This window comes from Dendrobates tinctorius, unplaced genomic scaffold, assembly GCF_039654945.1.
Source record: "Dendrobates tinctorius isolate UK_male_01 unplaced genomic scaffold, ASM3965494v1 ptg000083l, whole genome shotgun sequence".
In the NCBI taxonomy this organism is placed as follows: Eukaryota; Metazoa; Chordata; class Amphibia; order Anura; family Dendrobatidae; genus Dendrobates; species Dendrobates tinctorius.
This window is the reverse complement of record NW_027361751.1, coordinates 223,855-246,599: the sequence shown is the minus strand read 5'-3', so window position 1 is coordinate 246,599 and position 22,745 is coordinate 223,855. Positions and strand designations below refer to the sequence as shown.

The following is a 22,745-nucleotide window of genomic DNA, read 5'->3' as shown; positions in this document are numbered from 1 at the left end:
CCCTTGTGCAGCAGCATATGGGGGGTATTTATGGAGCATCTTACGGGGTAGCATTAACCCTTGTGCAGCAGCATATGGGGGGGTTTCTATGGAGCATCTTCTTGGACCACCATTAACCCTCGGCTTATATGAGTCATTAAGTTTTCCCAGTTTTTTGTGGCAAAATTAGGGGGGGGGGTCGGCTTATACACGAGTATATACGGTAACTAAAAGATGTACATTTTCAAAAAAGATGGAGGCTATTTAAAGTGGACAAGGAGGGGGTATGGATTCAGGAAGACATAGGGGCCAACAAACTACAATGTGTGGAAATGTTTAAATATTTGAGGATACAGGTTTCCCTACCGGTGACTGAGTACCTTAATACTAATCTAGTACCTCTACTGGCAATTCTAAGAACTAAGGTGGATACTTGGAACAAATTACACTTGTCGGTGGTGGGAAGGATTAATCTACTTAAAATGGTTTTAATGCCCAAGCTTTTATATATATTACACAACTCCCCAATCTTGATACCGCAGAAAAGGTTCAGATTGGTAAATTCACTGTTTAGGACCTTCGTATGGGGTAAGAAACAACCTAGAATAAGGCTTGAAACCTTGCAAAGACCAAAGGATGAGGGGGGACTGGCACTACCAAATCCGGAACTGTATTTTTTAGCTGCCCAAAGTCAACATCTCAGAGGGTGGTCTAATCAAGAGAAGGCAGGCGTCATCAGAAGAGTGCTGGAATACGTACTAAATAGAAGCCCGTTGATACTTGGCCTAGAGAATGGGAAGATGGGTGTAATGGGAGATGGGTGTCCCACGCTGCGACTCTTACAAGACCTGTGGAACAGACTAAAGAAGGTGAGAGGGGTGACCGGGTTGACTAGATTCACAATTATATGGGATAATAGTAACCTCCCAGAGATTCGGAAACTTGGGAGACTGGAAGGCTGGAAACGCAGGGGGCTGACATTAATGTCTCAAATTATGGATAACGGGGAGCTGAGACCGTTTGTGCAATTACAGAGTGAGTTTCAGTTGCCGGATTCTGAATGGTACCACTACTGTCAGGTACGGCATGCCAATACGGCTCAAAAACTTTCCAGAAACCTGCAGATACAATCTGACATAGTGTTGGACTGTATATGTGGTGGTGCTGGACTTACAAAAGGGGTAATTTCTAACACCTACAAAGATATATTGCATACGCATTTAATGGGGTTCCCACTTAAAGCAAGATCCAAATGGGAGGGAGAGATTGGAGTGATGACTGACGAGGTATGGGACAGCGTCCTATAATATAAGATAATCCTTTAATCGTCCCACCATGGGGAAATTCAGAGCATTACAGCAGCAAGGCAGGAACAAGTACAGATACAGATGCATAAATGCATTACATTGACAGTAGGTAGGTACATATACGAGAAAAAAAAGATATAACCGGACTAACACAACTTTGGATCTATCAGTTCACTGTTTGGGTTGTTCTCCGTTTTGGACAGTGCTGGTTATACAGCCTAACTGCAGCAGGAAGGAAGGACTTTCGATAGCGCTCCCTCTCACATTTAGGATGAAGTAGCCGGTCACTGACAGTACTGCACATCTTTGTCACGGTCTCATGCATGGGATGGGAATCATTCTGCACCATGTAGCTCACCTTGGCCAGTATCCTCCTGTCGCCTACTTCCTTAACTGGATCAAGGGGGCATCCCAGGACAGAGCTGGCCCTTCTAATCAGTTTGTCCAGCCTATTCCTGTCCCTGGTTGATATGGCACTACCCTAGCACGCCACACCAAAGAAGATGACTGATGCCACAACAGAGTTGAAGAAGGATGCAAGGAGTGCCCCCCTAACTCCGAAGGCTCTCAGCCTTCTGAGCAGATAAAGCCTACTGTGGCCCTTGCTGTACACTGCATCCAAGTGATGGGCCCAGTCAAGATTATTGAGGATCACACCAAGGTACTTATAGGTGTCGACTATCTCAATGTCATTTCCCTGAATGTTCACCACTACTGGTGGATTTTTTCCCTTGCGAAAGTCCACCACCAATTCCTTGGTCTTCCTGGAATTAATCCTAAGGTGGTTCCTCTAACACCACTCCACAAAAGCTTGGTTAGTATCTCTGTACTCTCTTTCATCTCCTCCTGTGATGAGGCCTACTATTGCAGAGTCATCAGAATACTTCTGCAAGTAGCAGCTAGATGAGTTGCACTTAAAATCCGCAGTGTACAGTGTGAAGAGAAAAGGGGCAAGCACTGTACCTTGAGGTGCCCCTGTATTGCAGATCACCGTGTCTGACACACTGTCCCGAACCTTTACAAACTGAGGTCGGTTCGTGAGGTAGTTAAGGATCCAGGTGGAGAGTTGGAGGTCCACGCCAAATATGTCCCCAAACTCACTATGAGTTTACCAGCTAGGTTGTCCCATCTTTATGTGATCCATCGTGTGTACCGTACCCCCTTTTGATGTTTAAAATGGGGCTGAGGGACAACTCTGACTGTCCAAGATGTGGGGGGTCTGATGCCGGAATTCTTCATATGTGGACTTGTCCCAAGCTGTGTTCTGGTTTAATGTCATTAACAGAATAGAAGGGGCTTACGGAAGTGTTATACCCAAAAACCCACTGGTCTGCATACTGGGATATGTGGAGGAAATTGAAATAGTTAATAGTGCAAAGCTTGCTATAGCCAGACTACTATATGTAGCAAGGAAGCTGATTGCGAGGAACTGGATCAGGAAAGAACCACCTTCTGGGAGAGAGTTTGTGAAACAGGTGTCTTGTATCATCCGGCTGGAGGAAAGGATATATGCTAAAAGAGGCAATTCTAAAACCTATGAGAGGTTGTGGAATCCCTGGCTACAATACGGTACAGTCAACTGATGGGAATGTGCTATATTTTACAATGCTGGTTTTGTGGATAGACCATTAATACCCGGACATAGGAACATTTCTGTTTTGTGTGGTTTGATTGACAATATGGGTAAAGAGGATGACTAATGGTAAATTACGGTGTAAGAGAAATCTTATGGAGAAAAGAGTTATATAAGCTGTCTACATGGGGGGGGGATGGGAGGGGGAGAACAGGGATGTTCAATTTGTAAATCTATTGTTTGTGGAAGATTTACTGTATATTCTGTATTTTGAATTCTGATTAATAAAAATCTATTTGATAAAAAAAAAAAAAGTGTCTTCTCTCCATTACAATAATGGCAAACATGTGGCTGCTTACTATGGTATAGGCACAGTGGGGCTCAGAAGGAGGGGGGGGGGCATTTGGATTAGGGAGTGCACAATTCACTGGATTTTATTTGAGGGGACGGCAGTCATCTTGCTTTTCTAGACTCTTTGTACTAGCAGTAAAGTGGGAACTCCTTACAGTTCCAGTGAAAGACCTGAGTGGGGGCTAGTTTTGTGCAGGATAAATTGGGATTTTTATTGATAACATTTTGGGGTACATAAGGCTTGGATCACATTCTTGTGTTCTATGCTGAGCACTTACCTTGGGGTTTCCATGTAAATCCCACAAAAATGCGATTCAGACAAAAGCCCCAACGGAACCACCCACCATGAGGCAGATGGAGACCGCCTCTTCCGATGGTATCCATGTTTTCAGGCGTGCACAAATCTGTAGTCGTCCACACTTGTGCGCTAAAAAGACTACTAAAATGATGGAACACCGCCAGAACACAGACCACTCCCAAGTGACGCCATCTGCCTCATAGGTTAGTGGTTCCATCAGGGTTTTGTCTGAATCGCAGTTCTGGGGAATTTACGCGGAAACCCCGACGTAAGTGCTCAGTGGAGAGCGCAGGATAAATGTGAGCCGAGCTTTATTTTGATTTTTGGGTGATAGAATGAACAAATAGACAGCAGTACAAGAATAGTTCTCATTTTTATTTTTGCACGGTTGACAGTGCGGTATAAATGATAAGGTGGACTTTCTTCGGATCAGTGCGATTAAAGTGATACCAGATTTATAGTTTTTTTTAGGTTTTGCTAAAGTGGTTTTTTTGTCGCTATATTTTGAAAGCTATAACTTGGCGAACAGAAGTTATTTTTTGAGGGACAAGTAGCAGATTATTTTGGTACCATTTTGGGGTACATAATATTTTTTAATCGCTTTTTATTCAGATATTTCAGACACAGAATGAACAAAAAACAAACAATACAGCTACACCGAGCGGTCAAAGTGATCAAATTGTTCATCGGGTCAGTACTATTACAGCGATACCAGACTTATATTACTTTTTTTTTAATGCTCTTTTTACAGACTAAAAAAGGAGATTTTTGTGTACTCACCGTAAAATCTCTTTCTCTTAGCCTCTAATTGGGGGACACAGAACCATGGGTGTTATGCTGCTGTCCACTAGGAGGCGACACTATGCATAATCTGAAAAAGATTAACTATGGCTCCTCCTCTGCAGTATACACCCCTGGACGGCGTCAGCCTTCTCCAGTTTTGTGCAAAAGCATTAGGAGGAACATAACAGAAACATAACCATGCCTGTAAGAAGGCCACTATGTACGAGCTCAAAGAAGAATATGAGGACTCAATCATAACGGCCCGTAAGGGCAACAGGGTGGGAGCTGTGTCCCCCAATTAGAGGCTAAGAGAAAGATTTTACAGTGAGTACACAAAAATCTCCTTTACTGTCGCCTCATTGGGGGACAAAGAACCATGGGACATCCCAAAGCAGTCCCTGGGTGGGAAGCAATGGATGAATTTTGTGCCGACAGGTCCCTAAACTTGGGGCACCGCCGCCTGCAGAACCCGTCTACCCAGGCTCGCGTCCGCTGAGGACTGGGTATGAACTCTGTAGTGTTTCGTAACTGTGTGTAGGCTAGCCCATGTGGCCGCCTTACACACCTGTTGTGCCGAAGCCTGGTGCCTAATGGCCCAGGAGGCCCCTACCGCCCGCATAGTGTGCAGTGATACCGGCCGCAAGAGAATTGTTAAGGTGGTAAGCCTCTTGTATGGTGGACTTGATCCACCTGGCAAGGGTAGCTTTGGAAGCTGGCAGACCCTTGCGAATGCCTTCCGGAAGAAGGAAAAGGGAATCAGATTTCCGGAAGGGCGCAGTCCTAGACACGTATATACGCAATGCCCTGACGAGGTCAAGCGTATGCAGAGCATTCTCCACTCTATGAACCGGGCAAAGAGATGGCAGTGAAATTTCCTCATTGGAGGTGGAAGTTGGACACAACCTTCGGAAGGAAGGATGGGACTGTACGGAGAACCACCTTGTCCTGGTGAAAGGCTAGGAAGGGCTGTCTTCAGGAGAGTGCTGACAATTCAGACACCCTGCGTAGCGAGGTGATTGCCACCAAAAAACCACCTTCTGTGATAGAATGCGGAGTGGGACTTCCTTAAGGGGTTCGAAAGGTGGTGCCTGCAATGCTGTCAGGACCAGGTTGAGGTCCCACGTTTCCAGTGGACGTTTGTAGGGGGGGGGGGGGGGAACTAATCGGGAAACTCCCTGGAGAAAAGTCCTTACTTGCGGCTTGTTAGCAATGCGCCTCTGGAAAAGCACTGAGAGCGCTGACACCTGGCACTTAAGCGAGCCTAGGGATAGTCTGGCGTCCAGGCCCGAATGAAGAAAACCAAGTACCTTTGGGAGGGAATAAGGGAGTGGAATCTGGCTGCGAGATTCGCACCAGGTAAAGAAAGCTCTCTAGGTACGGTAATAAATCTTGGCGGAGGCTGGCTTCCGTGCCCTGATCATGGTCTTAATGACGTCCGGTGAGAGCCCTGCCTGGGTTAGAACCCAGGTCTCAAGGGCTACGCTGTCAAATTGAGAGCCCCTGAGTTCTGGTGGTAGAACGGGCCTTGTGACAGACGATCGGGACGGTCGGGGAGACGCCAGGGGGCGTCTGCTGTAAGTTGTACAATGCCGGCGTACCATGTACGTCTGGGCCAGTCTGGCGCGATCAGGATGGTTGGAACTCCCTCACGACTCTGGAGATCAGAGGGAGGGGTGGAAAAATGTACAGAAGCTGGAACTGGGTCCAGTCCTGAACCAGGGCATCTGCTCCGAGCAACCGTGGATCGCGTGTCCTGGCCATGAAGTTGGAGACCTTGGCATTGAGATGGGATGCCATTAGGTCCACGTCCGGGGTCCCCCAGCAAAGGCAGATCTGGTGAAAAATTTCAGGATGGAGAGACCACTCCCCCGAGTCCATTCCTTGTCTGCTGAGTAAGCCGGCTTCCCAGTTGTCCACACCCGGAATGTGGACCGCAGAGAGTACCGACCTCGTGTCTTCCGCCCAGTGGAGGATATGTGCCACTTCCCTCCTCGCCTGGGTACTGCGGGTTCCGCCTTGGTGATTCACATATGCCACCGCCGTGGCATTGTCCGACTGTATTCTGATTTGAGAGGCTGCCAGCAAGTGATGAAAGGCTCTCAGTGCCAGGAAGATGGCCCGAATCTCCAGGACGTTGATGGGCATGGTCGTTTCCAGTGTTGACCACTTGCCTTGTGCCCTGTGATGTAGGTGCACCGCACCCCAACCTGTCAGGCTTGTGTCGGTGGTCAGAACCTTCCATTGACCTGAGAGAAAGGATTTTCCCCTTGCAAGCGAGGTTGGCTTGAGCCACCAGTGCAGGGACCTTCTGGTTTTCGATGTTAGCCGCAACTCCCTGTCGAGGGAGAAAGATTCCTGTCCCAGGACTTGAGGATGGCTAGTTGAAGGGGTCTGAGGTAAAACTGGGCAAATGGTACCGCCTCCATTGCTGCTGCCATCCTGCCGAGGACTCTCATGGCAAACCGGAGAGATCGGGGGGGGGATTGCGGAGGAGTATGCGAACTCCCAGACGGATAGCCAGTGCCTTGTCCCTGGGAAGGAGCATCAGACCCCTGGAGGTGTCGAATAGCATCCCCAGGAATGTCAGAGACTGACTTGGGGTAGTCGATGACTTTTGCAAGTTGACTAACCAGCCCAGGCGACTCAGAGTGTTGATTGTGATTGAGACACTGACCTCGCAGTCCTTGAAGGTGGGAGCCTTGATAAGGTCGTCCAGGTATGGAACGACTGCTATGCCTCTGGAGTGTAGAACGTCCATGGTGGCTGCCATGATTTTTGTAAACGTCCTGTGAGCCGTGGCGAGTCCGAATGGGAGAGCCACGAACTGGTAGTGATCCTGGTCGATAGCGAACCTGAGAAATCTCAGATGGGCGGGAGCAATCGGTATGTGCAGGTATGCGTCCTGTATGTCTATGGAGGCGGGAAATTCTCCCTGCTCCATGTACGCAATGATGGACCGAAGGGACTCCATGCGAAAATGACGAACCCGTACATATTTGTTGAGTTGTTTCAGGTCCAGTATGGGCCGTATGCTGCCTACTTTTTTGGGGACTACAAATAGATTGGAGTAGAACCCTCGGAAGCGCTCGGTTGCGGGAACCGGTACTATGACTCCTGCTTGAAGGAGGGAGGAAACCGTGTGGCGGAAGGCACGAGCCTTGAATGGCGGCTTTGGGGGGAACAGAGAGGAAGACCCGGTTCGGTGGGCTGGAAGTGAACTCTATCTTGAATCCGGAAGACACTAATTCCCTGACCCACCTGTCTTCTGTAATAGGCAGCCAGACTTGCTGAAAGAGTAAAAGTCATCCGCCTACGGGTGGGGTGTCTTCCGGAGTTCGTGAGTCATGATGAGGAGAAAGTCTGAGGTTTTCCTCCTTTGGGCTTTGCCTGGCCTGCTTTCGGCTGCCAGGTCCTGTCCGGCCTCTGCGCCGCCCGTGGGTTGTCCCTCCGTGGAGAGCGGTTACGATTTTGTGCTGGACGCAAGACGGACCAGCCTGAAGAATTCCTTAAGGATCAGAATCGTGTTTGGTTACGCCTTTTGAACGTGCGTTTAGGTTTTAGTTGAAGGAGAGAGGTACTCTTCCCCCCAGTGGCATTGGATATCATTGTGTCCAACTTTTCACCGAAAAGTCGCCCACTGAGTTACGGGAGGTGTGTGAGGGCCTTTTTCGAAGCCGCGTCCGCTTTCCATTCCCGTAGCCAAAGGATACGCCGGATTGTGATGGCGTTTGATGCTATTCCCGCTACACCTCTTGCGGAATCCAGAGCGGCATGAAGCATGTAATCTGCTACCACTGCTATTTGAACCGCTTGGTCCGACAGCTCAGGATTGGAAGCTTGGAGGCCATCCTGCAAATTTTTGGCCCAAGCCAGAATGGCTTTGGCTGCCCAGACTGAAGCGAACGCGGGAGCCAGGGAGACACCTGCCGCTTCGAAAATTGAATGAGCCATGCGTTCTACCTGCCGGTCTGCTGCGTCTCTAAGGGTTGAGCTATCTGGCAATGACAGGAGGGTCTGTGCTGCTAGCCTAGAGACTGGAGGGTCCACTTCGGGCAGATCTGTCCACTCCTTGGTGTCCTTCTGTGGGAAAGGGTACCTTGCCTCCAAATATTTGCGATTGGTGAATTTCTTCTCGGGCTGCGAAAACTGCTTAGTAAGTATCGCCTGAAATTCCGGGTGATTAGAGAAGACCTTAGGCGGTTTCAGAACACCTTCAAAGCAAATCTTGTGTTCTGGGGCTTCCGGGGGTGGATCAGAAATGTCCAGCACCCGATAATGTCCTCAACTAGCGCTGCATTGCTAGGGGTACCGGGGACCAGAGACCTCTCCATTTCGTTGTCTGAGTCGGAGTCACAGATGCCTTCCGAATCCTGCGTATCGCTGAGGCGTTCCCTGGTGGGCTAACTGGGGCGGAGGACTCCTGTGGTCCGGGATCGCTGTGGAGATCTGCGTTGTCTGTCCCTAGTAGGGGACGGTCTTGGTGACCTGGAACTACGGTGTCTCTCCCTAGAGGGGGATGACCGTGTGCTATGGGATGACGCAGATGAACGCGACCAGTGGGTCCGCTTACGTTTGGGAGAGCCAGAAACGGCCTGTCCCTGAGTGGAGCTGTCCCTTTGCTGGGTAACACTCATAGCCGAGACATGACCCTGCAGAGCCTGCAGTAATGTGGAGGTCAGGTTATCTATGGACTGCGTCATAGACTGCGACATTTGAGTAGCCCATTCCGGCATGGTAGCAGACGCTGAAGCATTGGTAGGAGCCTCTTGGGGTTCTGACCCAGTATTTTGGATACAATCCCGGCAGTGCGGGTACATGCTGCCACTGGGGAGAGTGGTTTTACAGGCTGTGCAGAAAGCATAAAAGCAGTCCTGCCTGGTTCTCTTGTACCTTGAGCCCGGCATAGTGCACCGAGTGCAGAAGGGCTGGCTATGCAGAGGGCCCTACAGGGGTGGCTATGCAGAGGAAACCTATAGGGAATATGTATTCACAGCCGAGAAGAAAACCCAGCTGTGATCTTACCCCACCAGTGTTCCCCTAGGTCCAGCGCCGTAGATTCACAGTCCTGTGCCCCCCGAAGACTGGCTGACGTGCTGTTGATGTCACAATGCCTTCTCCTGCAGCAATTCTGACCCAGAAATGGCCGCTGAGAGGACGGAGGAGGAAGAGAAAGGGGGGCGGAGAGCTGAAAAGGGCGCGCAGAGCTATGTAAAAACGCGCCCTGTCTCGATCCGCCCCTTCTATGACACTGTAAGGTGTCATATTTGTCATCCGGGGGGCAGGGAGGAGGCGGTGGCTTCAGCTAGGCCGAAGCCGCGGTCTGAATTTGAAGTCTGATGCCCAGAAGGGCTCCAGGCCAGCGCGGATGTCCGGGAGGGGGTCGGATCTGTAACAGGAGCGGGCCCTGTGAGGGGTCCCCCTGAAGCGCTATGGAGCTGGCGCTGCCGCAGAGACAGGGGCACAGGAGCCCTGTGTGTGCTATGCCTGCGTGCACTCTCCCCCGGCCCCTACAGGAGCCCGCAGCTGGGCTGGAGGTCCCTGGCCTTGGAGCCGCAGAATGCTGCCTTGTACAGGTCCTACCTGAGGGGTCTCAACCTAATACCCCCAGAGGGGGATTAGGGAGGGTGCTGCTGTCACCATCAGGGGGCTTCATCCTTGCCTCGACCTCAACCCAGAACCCAAGGGAATTGGGGAAGGAGGGGGGTCTCGACTTCGAACCAGTACCCGAGGAAGGAGCGACATGGGGAATAGCCACCTCAACTTCAACCGGGCACCCTATAATAGGGGCCGAGGAAGGAACCATGCTGGGGGTCTCACAGGAGACCCACTTTTCTTCATCTGTCGTCCGTCAGGAAAAAAACGGAGAAAGGGAAAAAAATCTTTAGGTGTGCCTCTTATGCGACACTAAGTAAAAACTGGAGAAGGCCGCCGCCGTCCAGGGGTGTATACTGCAGAGGAGGAGCCATAGTTAATCTTTTTCAGATTATGCATAGTGTCGCCTCTTAGTGGACAGCAGCATAACACCCATGGTTCTGTGTCCCCCAATGAGGCGACAGAGTAATAATATTTTACAAAAATTATTTTGTTTTTGCGTCATATTTGGAGAGCTATAACTTTTTTATTTTTTTGCCAAATGAGTCATATTAGGGCTTGTTTTTTTGAGGGACGGATTGGAGTTTATTTCTACCAATTTTTTTTTTTTTTAACATGACATTTTGATTGCTTTTTATTCACTTTTTTGGGAGTTAGTATTATGAAAAAGCAACATTTTTGGTATGTTTTTTATTTTTTTACGGAGTTTGCCAAACTGAATAAATAATGTACCAGTTTTATACAGCGGGTCGTTCCGGAAGCGGCGATACAAATTACATGCACTTTTTTTTGTTTAGTGGCGAAATGGATTTTGGTGATGTGCACACTTTTATTGTGTTTTTTTTTTTAACTTTGTCCCAATCTGGGACAAAACAGTATAAATTTTATTTTGTATACTTAATATATAGTACATTTATGTATAGGAGTGTATGAGCTCATCAATGTCTCACTGACTGTGCTGGTGAGACTCCGCTTATTGCGGGATATCACAGGCTACCGTACCCTGGGGTCATCACATGACCTCAGGGTACCACGGTATCCATCGGAACACGCAATTCTCTTTGCGGGGGTCTGATGATTACTAAAAGGGGTCTTGTGATCCCCTTGCAACAACTTAAATACCACTGTTGCGATTGACATTGATATTGAAAAGGTTTGTCGGCCCCGACTGTTCGCAAAACTGTCTGGAGCTTATACGTCAGGATGTCATCTGTCATGTGTTGCTGACACTCGCGGGAATCGCTGCTGCTATTCCCTTATTCCCCATTGTAGTTTTAAAATGGTAATGAGGGAATAAGGTCCCTTAATAAACACCATTTTACTGCATATAGGCGGTCGTTGGGGAAGTGGCACCAATACAGGAGCTCTGGTAGGTTGGTTTATTACTATGTTTATTTGATATTACTCTCTGTGATTAGCAGCTACCCTCTTTATTACTCTGGTATGTGTAGCAGCCTGCACTAGGGACGCTGTTATCACTTCTAGTGTATAATGTGGATTCCAATTAATGATTCATAATTCCTTTTTGCACTATATGGTTATATATAATTGGGATTATAATCCACAGTTTTAAGGGAGTGATTCATTTATAATTCCCTACCGGCCACCTGTTGGTGCCAGTTATTTGATCTATTGGACTCATTAACATGCACTGTTGGCACTTTTTCATGTATATCTATTTATATGGTTTTAAAATATATTTTGAATAACAGATGAGATTTTGTATGTTCAGTGTATGCTTTTTTTTGTTTATTATGTTCTGAAAAGACAGGAAGTAGGAGTCTAAAGAAGATTAATGGACACAGTAAAAATTGCAAGATTGCTAATCTGATTTATTTCTTAATAAAGATCATGATAGATATATCTATATCAATCTATCTCTATCTACCTCTATCTATATATCGTACATATACAGTGGGGAAAAAAAGTATTTAGCCAGCCACCAATTGTGCGAGTTCCACCAATTAAAAAGATGAGAGAGGCCTGTAATTGACATCATAGGTAGACCACAACTATGAGAGTCAAAATGAGAAAACAAATCCAGAAAATCACCTTGTCTGATTTGGCAAAATTTATTTTTCAAATTATGGTGGAAAATAAGTATTTGGTCACCTAAAAATACGTAAGGTTTCTGGCTCTCACAGACCTGTAACTTCTTAAGAGGCTCCTCTGTCCTCCATTCATTACCTGTAGTAATGACACCTGTATGAACTTGTTATCAGTATAAAAGACACCTGTCCACAACCTCAAACAGTCACATTCTAAACTCCACTATGGTGAAGACCAAAGAGCTGTCAAAGGACACCAGAAACAAAATTGTAGCCCTGCACCAGTCTGGGAAGACTGAATCTGCAACAGGCAAGCAGCTTGGTGTGATGAAATCAACTGTGAGCAATAATAAGAAAATGGAAGACATACAAGACCACTGATAATCTCCCTAGATCTGGGGCTCCACGCAAGATCTCAGCCCGTGGGGTCAAAATGATCACAACAACGGTGAGCAAAAATCCCAGAACTACACGGGGGGACCTAGTGAATGACCTGCATAGAGCTGGTGTCATGATCCAGCGTGGATCTGACAGATTAAATGGATAAGTGATTTTTTTTTTCCTTTGGCTTGGTGCCAAAGTGGGTTGATTGCCCCCAGTGGCCATTAGAATTATTACACGTGGTGTCGTTCATTCTAAGTTGCCCCGGTGGTGGTGAGCGGTAGTGCACTTTAGTTTCTTTGGTTTAATGTGCACTTAATTACAAATCAGGTGTGAGGCTCTATAAAAGAGAGCCAGGTGCGTTCAATCACTGTTATTGTGTTCGTCATTTGGGAAGCAAGCCTGGGTGAGGAAGGAGCTGAACATGAGTCCTGCGCAGCCCAGCCAGAGGGGACGAGTGGCAGCTATGTGGTCTGCAAGAAGGGCTGGCATGGCGTGGTGGAGTCACAGTTTATGGTGTCGGCAGGAAGTGCTTGCATGGCTTGGTGGAGTGACGACTATGGAGAGAGTTGCACTCAGCATGCGGGACTTGGTTGCTGAGAGCTGGACTCAAGCATGCTTGACTTTTTGAGCAGGAGCTGAACTCATCTTTGGGACTGTGTTTACTGGGCAGCTGCAACTGGTGGTGGACTCTGCTCCAAGGCTGCACTATGGTGAAGGACCCAGTTATGGTGATTGATCCGGGTGGAGGAGAAGATGCACACAGGTGGTGGGCTCTGTTGCTAGGAGCGTACGCAACAGAGCAAAGCTAAGTGGTGTTTCCCCTGTATTGTCATTTTCCCTCGTGTGTTTAGTGCAGTGGTGGGATTAGTTTCCGCACCGACCAATTCCCTAGTGAGGGTTTAGGTTCAGGGCGAGCTAGGGTTTTTAGGTTCCTGTGCGTCGCCCGGTGCGGAACCGGCATAGGGAACGTTAGGAGGGCAGGGACACTGGCTCAGGGGAGTACAGGAGGTCTCCACTTCCCTATTCCCTATTGCAGGGCCCACCATTGTTAATGTTACCCAGGTTCCCCTTTATTATTTAAATTCGCCTTACTGGAGGCGGGGTTTCCAGACTACTGTATGTATAACAAGTAATACCTAAATTCGCCAGTTGGAGGCGGTGTATCCAGCTGCACGTCTTTTATTATTTAAATTCGCCCTACTGGAGGCGGTGTATCCAGGGTCACGCGTCATGGGTTCGCCTTGCGGTACTCGCTGCGTCCAGACACATGTGACCCTGACAGCTGGGACCAGGGTAAAAAAGGCTACCATCAGTAACACACTACGCCGCCAGGGGCTCAGATACTGCAGTGCCAGACGTGTCCCATTGCTTAAGCCAGTACATGTCCGGCCCCGTCTGAAGTTTGCTAGAGCATTTGGATTATTTAGAAGAGTTTTGGGAGAATGTCTTATGGTCTGATGAAACCAAAGTAGAACTGTTATGTAGAAACAAAACTCGCCGTTTTTGGAGGAGACAGAAAGCTGAGTTACATCCAAAGAACACCATACCTACTGTGAAGCATGGAGGTGGAAACACAATGCTTTGGGGCTGTTTCTCTGCAAAGGGACCAGTACAACTGATCCGTGTACATGAAAGAATGAATGGGGCCATGTATCGTGAGATTTTGAGTAAACCTCCTTCCATCAGCAACAGCATTGAAGATGAAACGTGGATGGGTCTTTCAGCATGATAATGATCCCAAGCACACCGCCAGGACAATGAAGGAGTGGCTTCGTAAGAAGCATATGAAGGTCCTGGAGTAGCCTAGCCAGTCTCCAGATCTCAACCCCATAGAAAACCTTTGGAGGGATTTAAAAGTCTGTGCTGCCCAGCGACAGGCTCATAACATCACTGCTCTAGAGGAGATCTGCATGGAGGAATGGCCCAACATAACACCAACAGTGTGTGCCAACCTTGTGAAGACTTACAGAAAACGTTTGACTTCTGTAATTGCCAACAAATGATATATAACAAAATATTGAGATGAACTTTTCTTAATGCCCAAACACTTATTTTCCACCATAATTTGAAAAGTAAATCTTGCCAAATCAGACAAGGTGATTTTCTGAATTTGTTTTCTCATTTTGACTCTCATAGTTGTGGTCTACCTATGATGTCAATTACTGGCCTCTCTCATCTTTTTAAGTGGGAGAACTTGCGCAGTTGGTTACTGACTAAATACTTTTTTTCCCACTGTATAGATACAGATAATTTTAAAATCCTAGCACTGTAGGTGTCTTGATTAGGTGCACCTGAATTGCTTTGACTAAGAACCAGGGCCACACTTCCACATGTGCTAGTCCCTGGGAAGAGGTTTGGGGTAAGGTGTATACTTGGAAACGCCATGAACTATCCAATGGCCATGACACAGATTTTGGTTCTGTGTCCCACCAAGTGAGAGTTGTCAAAGACTTGTTGCATTCTATTGTTCAGTCAAAAAATTCCTTTCCTGTATGTACTGGCTAAAGAGGATGTGGGCAGAGCCCATGGGGAAACTGTGCAGGCAGCGGAGCCCGTGGGTAGTCTGTGCAGGCAGAACAATGTGTGTAATCTTTAAGCCAGGTAAGCTACTGTTAAATCCTAGCACTGCGGGTCTTGATTAGATGCAACTGAATTGCTTTGACTAAGAACCAGGGTCTGTATTTACTAGGTGTGTCAGCCTGCTGATTGGAGCAGAATCGAGTGAGCTGTTGGTGAGTGACCAGCCAAAATGAGAGCTGTAGCTGTGAGAAAAGTACCGGGGGTCTCTTTCTGAATGAAGACTGCATGGGTCAACTAGGAAAGTTGAGCAGTCTGTGTGTGCAAAGAATCGTGTGGAAGATGCAGCCTCTTCAGTGGGAACTGTGCTGGAGCTCAGGCTGAAAAAGTTTTTTAAATAATATTAAAGTTCAAATCACCCAGTTTGCCCCATTCAAAATAAGAATAAAAAATACACATTTAGCATCGCTGAGTTCAGAAACGTCCGATCAAAATTTAAACAGAATTATTCCAATCGGTAAATGGTGTAACAACAACAAAAAAAAAAAAATCAATAAGACAATTACTTTTCTTGGTCGCCACAACATTGCAATACCATTCAATCAAAAGTTCGTATCTACCCCAAAACGGTATAAATAAAAAAAAAAAAAAAAAAAAAAAAAAAAAAAAGACGGCTTAGCACGCAAAAAAGGAGCTCTCACCCAACTTGAAATCCAGAAAATGGCGCCATTTGTTTTTTTTTTTTTTTACAAACTTTGGATTTTTTTTACACCACTTAAATAAAAAAAAGAACCTATATATGTTTGGCATCTGCAAATTCGTAATGACTTGGAGAACTAGAATGGCATGTCATTTTTAGCATTTAGTCAATATGGTAAAAAAACAATTGTGGAATTGCACTTTTTTGGGCATTGTTTTCCGGTACACTACATAGTAAAGATAAAGATAATGTTCTAAAGTACAACTTGTCCAGTGTAAAACAAGCCATCACACGTTCATACTGATGGGAAAAAAAAATATGGCTCTTGGAAAAAGGGGAGCAAAAACGAAAACGCAAAAACGGAAAATACCAAGGTGGTGAAGGGGTTAATCTATGATGTGTTCCGTTTAGCATTTTTCTGCACTTACCTGCTTTCCAGTCTATCATATAACAAGGAATTGTCTGTTCGCAGCACAAATACTATTTGGAACCATCTTTCAGGAAAAAAGGAACATCCGTGATAGTCTACGATGATACCTCCTTCACTCATTCGGTCCTCTAACTCATCGATCACCTGCAAGAAAGGAAACAACTGAAACCTTCACTCTTACCAACATGAATTAGGATTAAACAGATTTTCTGAGAATAGCAGTTTTGTCCACGTTTGTATATTCTGTTAAAGAAAACTCCACGAAAGGTCACAAATGACTTGAAACTCACAAAGTTTCAATTTAAATGTACTGAATGAATATCAACTAATACAAATGAGACATTACTTTTGAATTGTGGATCATCAGAAATATCAAAAAGTTTCAGCTCCCTCCACAAATGTTCAATGTGATTTAGATCAGGGCTCATAGAAGCCACATCAGAATAGTTCACTGCTTTACTGTTAGCCATTCTTGGATGTTTTGGCTGTGTTCTGGGTCATAATCCATTGAAGGACTCATGAACTGCAACTCAGACCAAGATTTCTGACACTCAGCAGCACATTTTGCTCCAGAATGCCTTGATATATCATTGCACCCTAGCCAGATTCAAGACACCTTGTGCTAAAATTCAATAAAACAACCCCAAAACATAACCAAGCTGCCTCCATGTTTCACAGTAGGTACAATGTTCATTGAATCATAGAATGGTAGAGTTGGAAGGGACCTCATGGTCATCTGATCCAATCCCCTTGCTCAATGCAGGATTCACAATCATCCAAGACAGATGTCTGTCCAGCCTCTATTCTTTTCAGATGTCTGTCCAGCTTCTGTTCTTTTCTTTGCATGCTTCATTTTTGCGTCTGTGACCAGAGAGCTGATGTGACTTGCCAAAGAACTCCAGTACGGTCTCATCTGTTTATCGGACATGCTCCCAGCTTTGTGGCTTATCAATATGTATTATGACAGATTCTAGTCTCGCTTTTTATGATTTGCTTTCAATAGTGGCTTCCTCCTGAGTTGTCTTCCATTTATTCCACTTTCAACAAGAGAGAAACGGATGGTGCGATCTGTCACTGATGTACCTTTACCTTGAGAGTTCACCTCTAATCTCCTTGGCAGTTGTTCTGAGCTCTTTGATTACCATTCGTATTATCTCTTAATTTGTCACCAATTTTCATCTTGTGGCCTGTCTAGGGAGGTTGGCTATAGTCCCACAGACCTTAAATATCTAAATGAAACACAACTGTAGTACCAGGAAGATCAAGCTGTTTGGAAGTAGCCTTATGACCTGTAAAATGTTTGTCTATAATTTTCTTTCTAATCTCTTAAGACAACTCACTCCTTAGATTTCTTTGGTTCATGTTCAGTGTGGTACACACCATGATACCAAACAGCACATGACTACTTTTCACCTTTTATATATGCACACTGATTGAGTTACAAGTTTGTAGTCACCTGTGATGCTAATTACAAGAAACACCTTAGTCCAACATGTCCCAATGGTCAAATTATTGTTTTTTTCCCCAGATGTACAGAATGAAGTTCACATGTATAAGAATAAAATAGTACTACTTACTCTGTCTTCATCAAGAACAGGACATTCATATTCTTCATCGAACCCTTCATACAAGTTGCCTACAAAAACATAAAACACAATAAGTGAAATTTATTAAGTAAACGGCACCCATGCGACTGCCGGGTATGAATTGGTCAATTTATGCGCCAAGTATTCTTAATTTTTCATAATTTCTAGTGCAGTAATGCAATTCAAATTTTATATATTTCATGTTTGCATGTATAGTGCTACAGAATGCTACTTTATTTTGTTGGTTATATATGGAGATGGCTACTCTTAGTAACTACCTGTACACAACTGGTTTATGTTTTGAAGTGACAGTCTTTTACTAAATGAGGTTTAGGCACTCTGTGGGGCTCAGAGGGGAAGGGAACATTTGGATTTGAGCGCGTAGAATTTCTTTTGGGGGCAAGGGCCATTTCACTTTTCTAGAGGCTTTGTACTACCAGTAACGTGGAAGCCCCCTATATTTCTGATAACAGATGATGGTCATCAGCGGGGACTTGTTATTTTTTGTGGATTGATTTGAAGATTTTATTGGGAACATTTTACATAACATTTGGGATCACATTTATCCCGAGTTTAAAGCTGAGCACCTACTTTGGGGTTTCCATCTAAATCTCCGAGTGACGCGATTCAGATGAAACCCCCTGGGGATCCATTCACTATAATGAGGCAGCAGTTACTATCAGGGCTGTGGAGTCGGAGTCGTGGAGTCGGTGCTCATTTTGGTGGAGTCGGAGTCGGAGTTGGAGTCGGTATAAAATGGACCGACTCCTAAAGTATATAATAAATTGGGTACAGTAGTTCAATGCAGAATGTGCTGAATATTTTTTCATAGGAGTTTGGGAAAGTTATGAAATGTCCTATAAATGGCTGTTATATTCCTGATCTAAGGCTACATTCACACACAGCGTTTTTCCTGCGTTTTTTGAGGATACGTTTTTCAGCTGCAAAAGCTGATCATCTTTTTAAAAAACTGCATCACCTGAAAGGTTTTTGAGCTCATAGATAATGTTTTCAATAGCAAAAGCAGATTAGAAATCTGCTCTATATATCCATATCTGTGTCCATATCATATCTGTACCAAAAAGAATGAAAGCCGGGTAGTACACCAATATATATTCTGTTCTATCTAAATATCTTGATTATTGGATCATAAAAATGATTAAATGTCTGAGGTTCACATTGTACTACAATAAATTTTTCACTTAAATATAAGCAATATGTGTGGGAGTCGGAGTCGTGGAGTCGGAGTTGGAGTCGGAGTAAGGGAAAATGAGGAGTCGGAGTCGCAGGTTTGGCTTACCGACTCCACAGCCCTGGTTACTATGGACTGTCTGGCCTCTGTTCATCGTTGTCCTTTTCCACGCTTTTATGCACTCCTAAAACGATGGACACCGCTGGATCACAGGCCAAGCAACGTCCACAGTAACTCCACCTGCCTCATTATAAGGAATCTTCCGCCGAGGGTTCCATCTGAATCACATATTTCAGAGATTTACATGGAAACCCCGATGAAAGTGCTGAGTGCAGAATAAGTGTGAGCAGAGCCTTACTGTGATCTTTGGGAAGTTTTTATTGGTACCATTTTCAGGCGCATGACATTTTTTGATCGCTTTCTATTCCAAATTTTGGGAGCCAGAATGAACAAAAAACAGCAATTAAAGAATTGTTTTTTTCTAGTATGCAGTTCCGCTAGTGGTGAAATTGATAAGGCAGCTTTATTCTTTGGGTCAGTACGATTACTGGGATATCACATTTATATTTTTTTTATGTTTAGGCGCTTTTATACAAAAACAATTTTATAGAGAAAAACAATTATTTTTGCATTGCTTTATTCTGTGAGCTATAACTTATTTTTCTGATGATGGAGCTGTATCGAGGCTTGTTTTTCACGGGACAAGAGGAAGTTTTCAGAGATACCACTTTTATTTATATTTGTCTTGTTGATCGCGTTTTATTCCACTTTTTGTTTGGAGTTATAATAATAAAGTATCGTTATTTTGCCTCTCTTTTTTACTGTGTTCACTGAAGGGGCTAACTAGTGGGACAGTTTTATGGGTTGGGTGGTTCCGGAAGCGGCGATACCAAACGAGTACTTTTTTTTATATTCATGAAGATATTCATTTGTATGTATAATATGTATATATTTTATTATTATTAGTTTGTGTTTTTTTTTTTCTTTCACTTATTTCTTCCAAAGCATAGCAATAAATGAGCTCTGAGCATGGTGTAGCAAGCTTGCTAGCTATGGTGACCCGGATGTTGCCATTACGGCAACGATTGGGCCCCCGCAATGACGTTGTGGGTGTACCAACCAGAAGGCAGAGGGGCCTCCATTCCTCTGCCTTCTAAATGCTGCGATTGCTATCACTCAATGAAAAAAAACAACTAACAACCAATATTAGGATCGTTGTGTAACCTCAATGGAAAGAAAGCCTATAATATGACACAATGTATGTAATGTAAACAATTTAAATTTTATTAATAAATTACTTCACAAATAATTGTGCAATGAAAAAAAGGGGGGGGGGGGGCAGAATAACCCAACAAAAAATACAGACAAACATGGTGATCGCCAGCTGATGTCCGCAGCGATTACCGTGCACGATGTGTGCATGCGTCAACTCCGGCTGGGGAGACACGTCCCAATGGAGCTCTGCATCCCCGGCGGAAGTTGGGAGCGGTGCAACAGTGACTATGGGTGTCAGCTGTACACTTGACGATGATCGCGCGCACAACTGCCATGATGTATCCATACGTCCAAGGTCATGAACTGGTTAATAGTTTGCTTTGAAAAACTTCCATTCTTTAGGACATGAAAAGCATCGAGTACAAGCAGGTAGTGTTCATTCATTCCGGGTATTGCAGCTCAGCTCCTATTTACTCAGCGAATGCAGCTATGCTGTTCTGTTCAGTTCTCACTGTTTATAGTCAGACGCTGCCAGATATTCTTTTGCTTCCTCCCCTGCTCAGGAGCTACGGTATGATCAGACCATGTTCCTGCACAGTCAGACACGGCCATTACACAGTACACAGCAGGGGCCCATTTATAAGATTATCTCAGCACAGGAACATTTTTTCCTTAAAAAATCCAATTGTGGAAATGATTATGCCAAAATGTATTGACTGAAATGTACTTATTTGCTGCTGACTTTATCAAGCCTTTTGACAACTGCCACTCTACAGAGATAATGGATGTTTTTCACATCACCTGGCAGTAGTTTTAATGGAATGGCTGCTTGGTGAATTTACTTAATATAACTCTACAGTGTAAGGGTACTGTCACACTTAGCGATGTACCAGCGATCCCGACCAGCGATATGACGCGGTCCGGATCGCTGGTACATCGCTAAGTGGTCGCTAGTGAGCTGCCACACAGGCAGATCTCACCAGCGACATCGCAGGGGTCGGGGGTCGCTACTTACCTGTCACACCAGGCGATCCTGCGTCCTCCCGCCCGGCTCCACGCTCGTCTCTCCACAGGAAGCGCCGCAGGAAGCTGACGACGAGAAACAGTCCAGCCTGTTCTCACGCGATCAGCGATAAGCAGCGGGTCGTAGGTAAGTATCACACACAGCGATATCGCTATAACGTCACAAGTTATAGCGATATTGCTAGCGATATCGCTTAGTGTGACAGACCCTTAAAAGTGCTGAGATAATCTGTATAATTAAAGGATAACACCCAGCCCCTGACTAATTATCCACAGACACAACAGACTGGAATTTACTAGTATTTTAGCATTTTCTCATCCTCACCCGGCCTTATCGGTTTTTGGTGGCGTCGCCTCGTAATTACAGTTTTCAGCAGCATGTACCTAACACCATTCATGGAAGGAGGAGGCTGGACTCACAATGAGACTGAAAACCCCTCATCTTTTATGTTCTGATATACACATAGTGCACAATACACCAGAGAGACAACTTGTATCTGATTGATAGATCTTCATTCAGAACACAACAAGAACTCTAGATTTAAAAGATGATTATATATGCATGCGACAAACCAGATCTATTTCACTAAACTTTAGAGTCTGTTTACACGGGCCACCCTGCGGCACGATACGACTGCCGATCGGTAAACTATTACTGATCGGTGGTCATTTAAATGCTTGTTTAAACGATGCGCAATGAGCGACCTGTAGTATATCACTTAGTGCACATGAGCTGCCATAGTTCTATGCAGTGCAAGTCCTTACCTTGGACATACTGAGTATGTCGGGGGTAAGGGGGAACCGCTAATATTGCATTAATAGTCAATAAAATGCAAAAAGGAGGTGCCACATAGGTAGTAATGCTGAGTAAGGAACTAAGAGGAGAGAAAGGACTACCTAATGAAAAGTGCACACTCCAATATAAAAAAATATATTTGAATTTTCTTAACACCCCTGACGAAGCTTAGGTCCACGCAGTGATACGCGTGGCGTCAGCTCCCAGATCCTGTGCATGTAGAACTCTGACTGGTATTCCCCTGGTCCTCAGGCACGTCCCTTCAGGTGATATGTACCTCTCCAGATAGGCATTTATTGGTCACTGCCACCAATCCTTCCTCTTGGCATACTTTATGCGTTCATATTAGGCAGTATCTCTATTTTATTTTTTTTTAACAGCCACTGCCTTTTACTATTGGTATTTCAGGTACTATTTCCTCATTGTTCGCCTTACCTATGATCAGCTCAGTTCTTCATTTATTTATCTGCTATTAATAGACCTTTATTACTGCTGGGTTTGCTTGTTGCACGCTCACTATAACGCCATATCGTGCCTCTTTATTGTCTCATTTATTGCTGTATACTGCCCTTTTTTATATCATATCACAATCATATAATGTCTTATTGGTATTCGGGTCTGGGACCCCATCGTCATATCTCTTTAAATGTTTTTATATTCACGTGTTTGCTGTGTGAGTATTAATAAAATTGACTTTTTTTTTTTTTTTTTTTTATAATGGAGTGTGCACTTTATATTAGGTAGTCCTTTCTCTCCTCTTGGTTCCTTGGACATACTGAGTTCGTCCTGTCTATTTTGTGCGCACAGCAGCTGTGCGTGATCGCCACCGGGTATTCAGCCGATATCATATCCGACACTCACTGCAGAAGCGGTGCCTGCACCACAACACCCGGCGGAAGATTCCCCATAATGAGGCAGATGAAGTTACTGTGGATGCAGTTTGGCCTGTGATCCGTCTTTTTAGGCGTGCA

The 22,745-nt window shown here is 45.2% G+C and overlaps 1 protein-coding gene across 1 annotated transcript in view; it reads right to left on the bottom strand.

The window, feature by feature from the left end:
- AK6 (adenylate kinase 6) overlaps positions 1-22,745 on the bottom strand; it is a 52,062-nt gene that overhangs the window by 10,896 nt on the left and 18,421 nt on the right. The window contains exons 3-4 of the mRNA XM_073584024.1: positions 17,540-17,598; positions 15,961-16,106 (exon numbers count right to left, since the gene is read on the bottom strand). Coding sequence (XP_073440125.1) covers positions 15,961-16,106; positions 17,540-17,598 — 205 coding nt within the window. The remainder of the gene's footprint in view (positions 1-15,960; positions 16,107-17,539; positions 17,599-22,745) is intronic.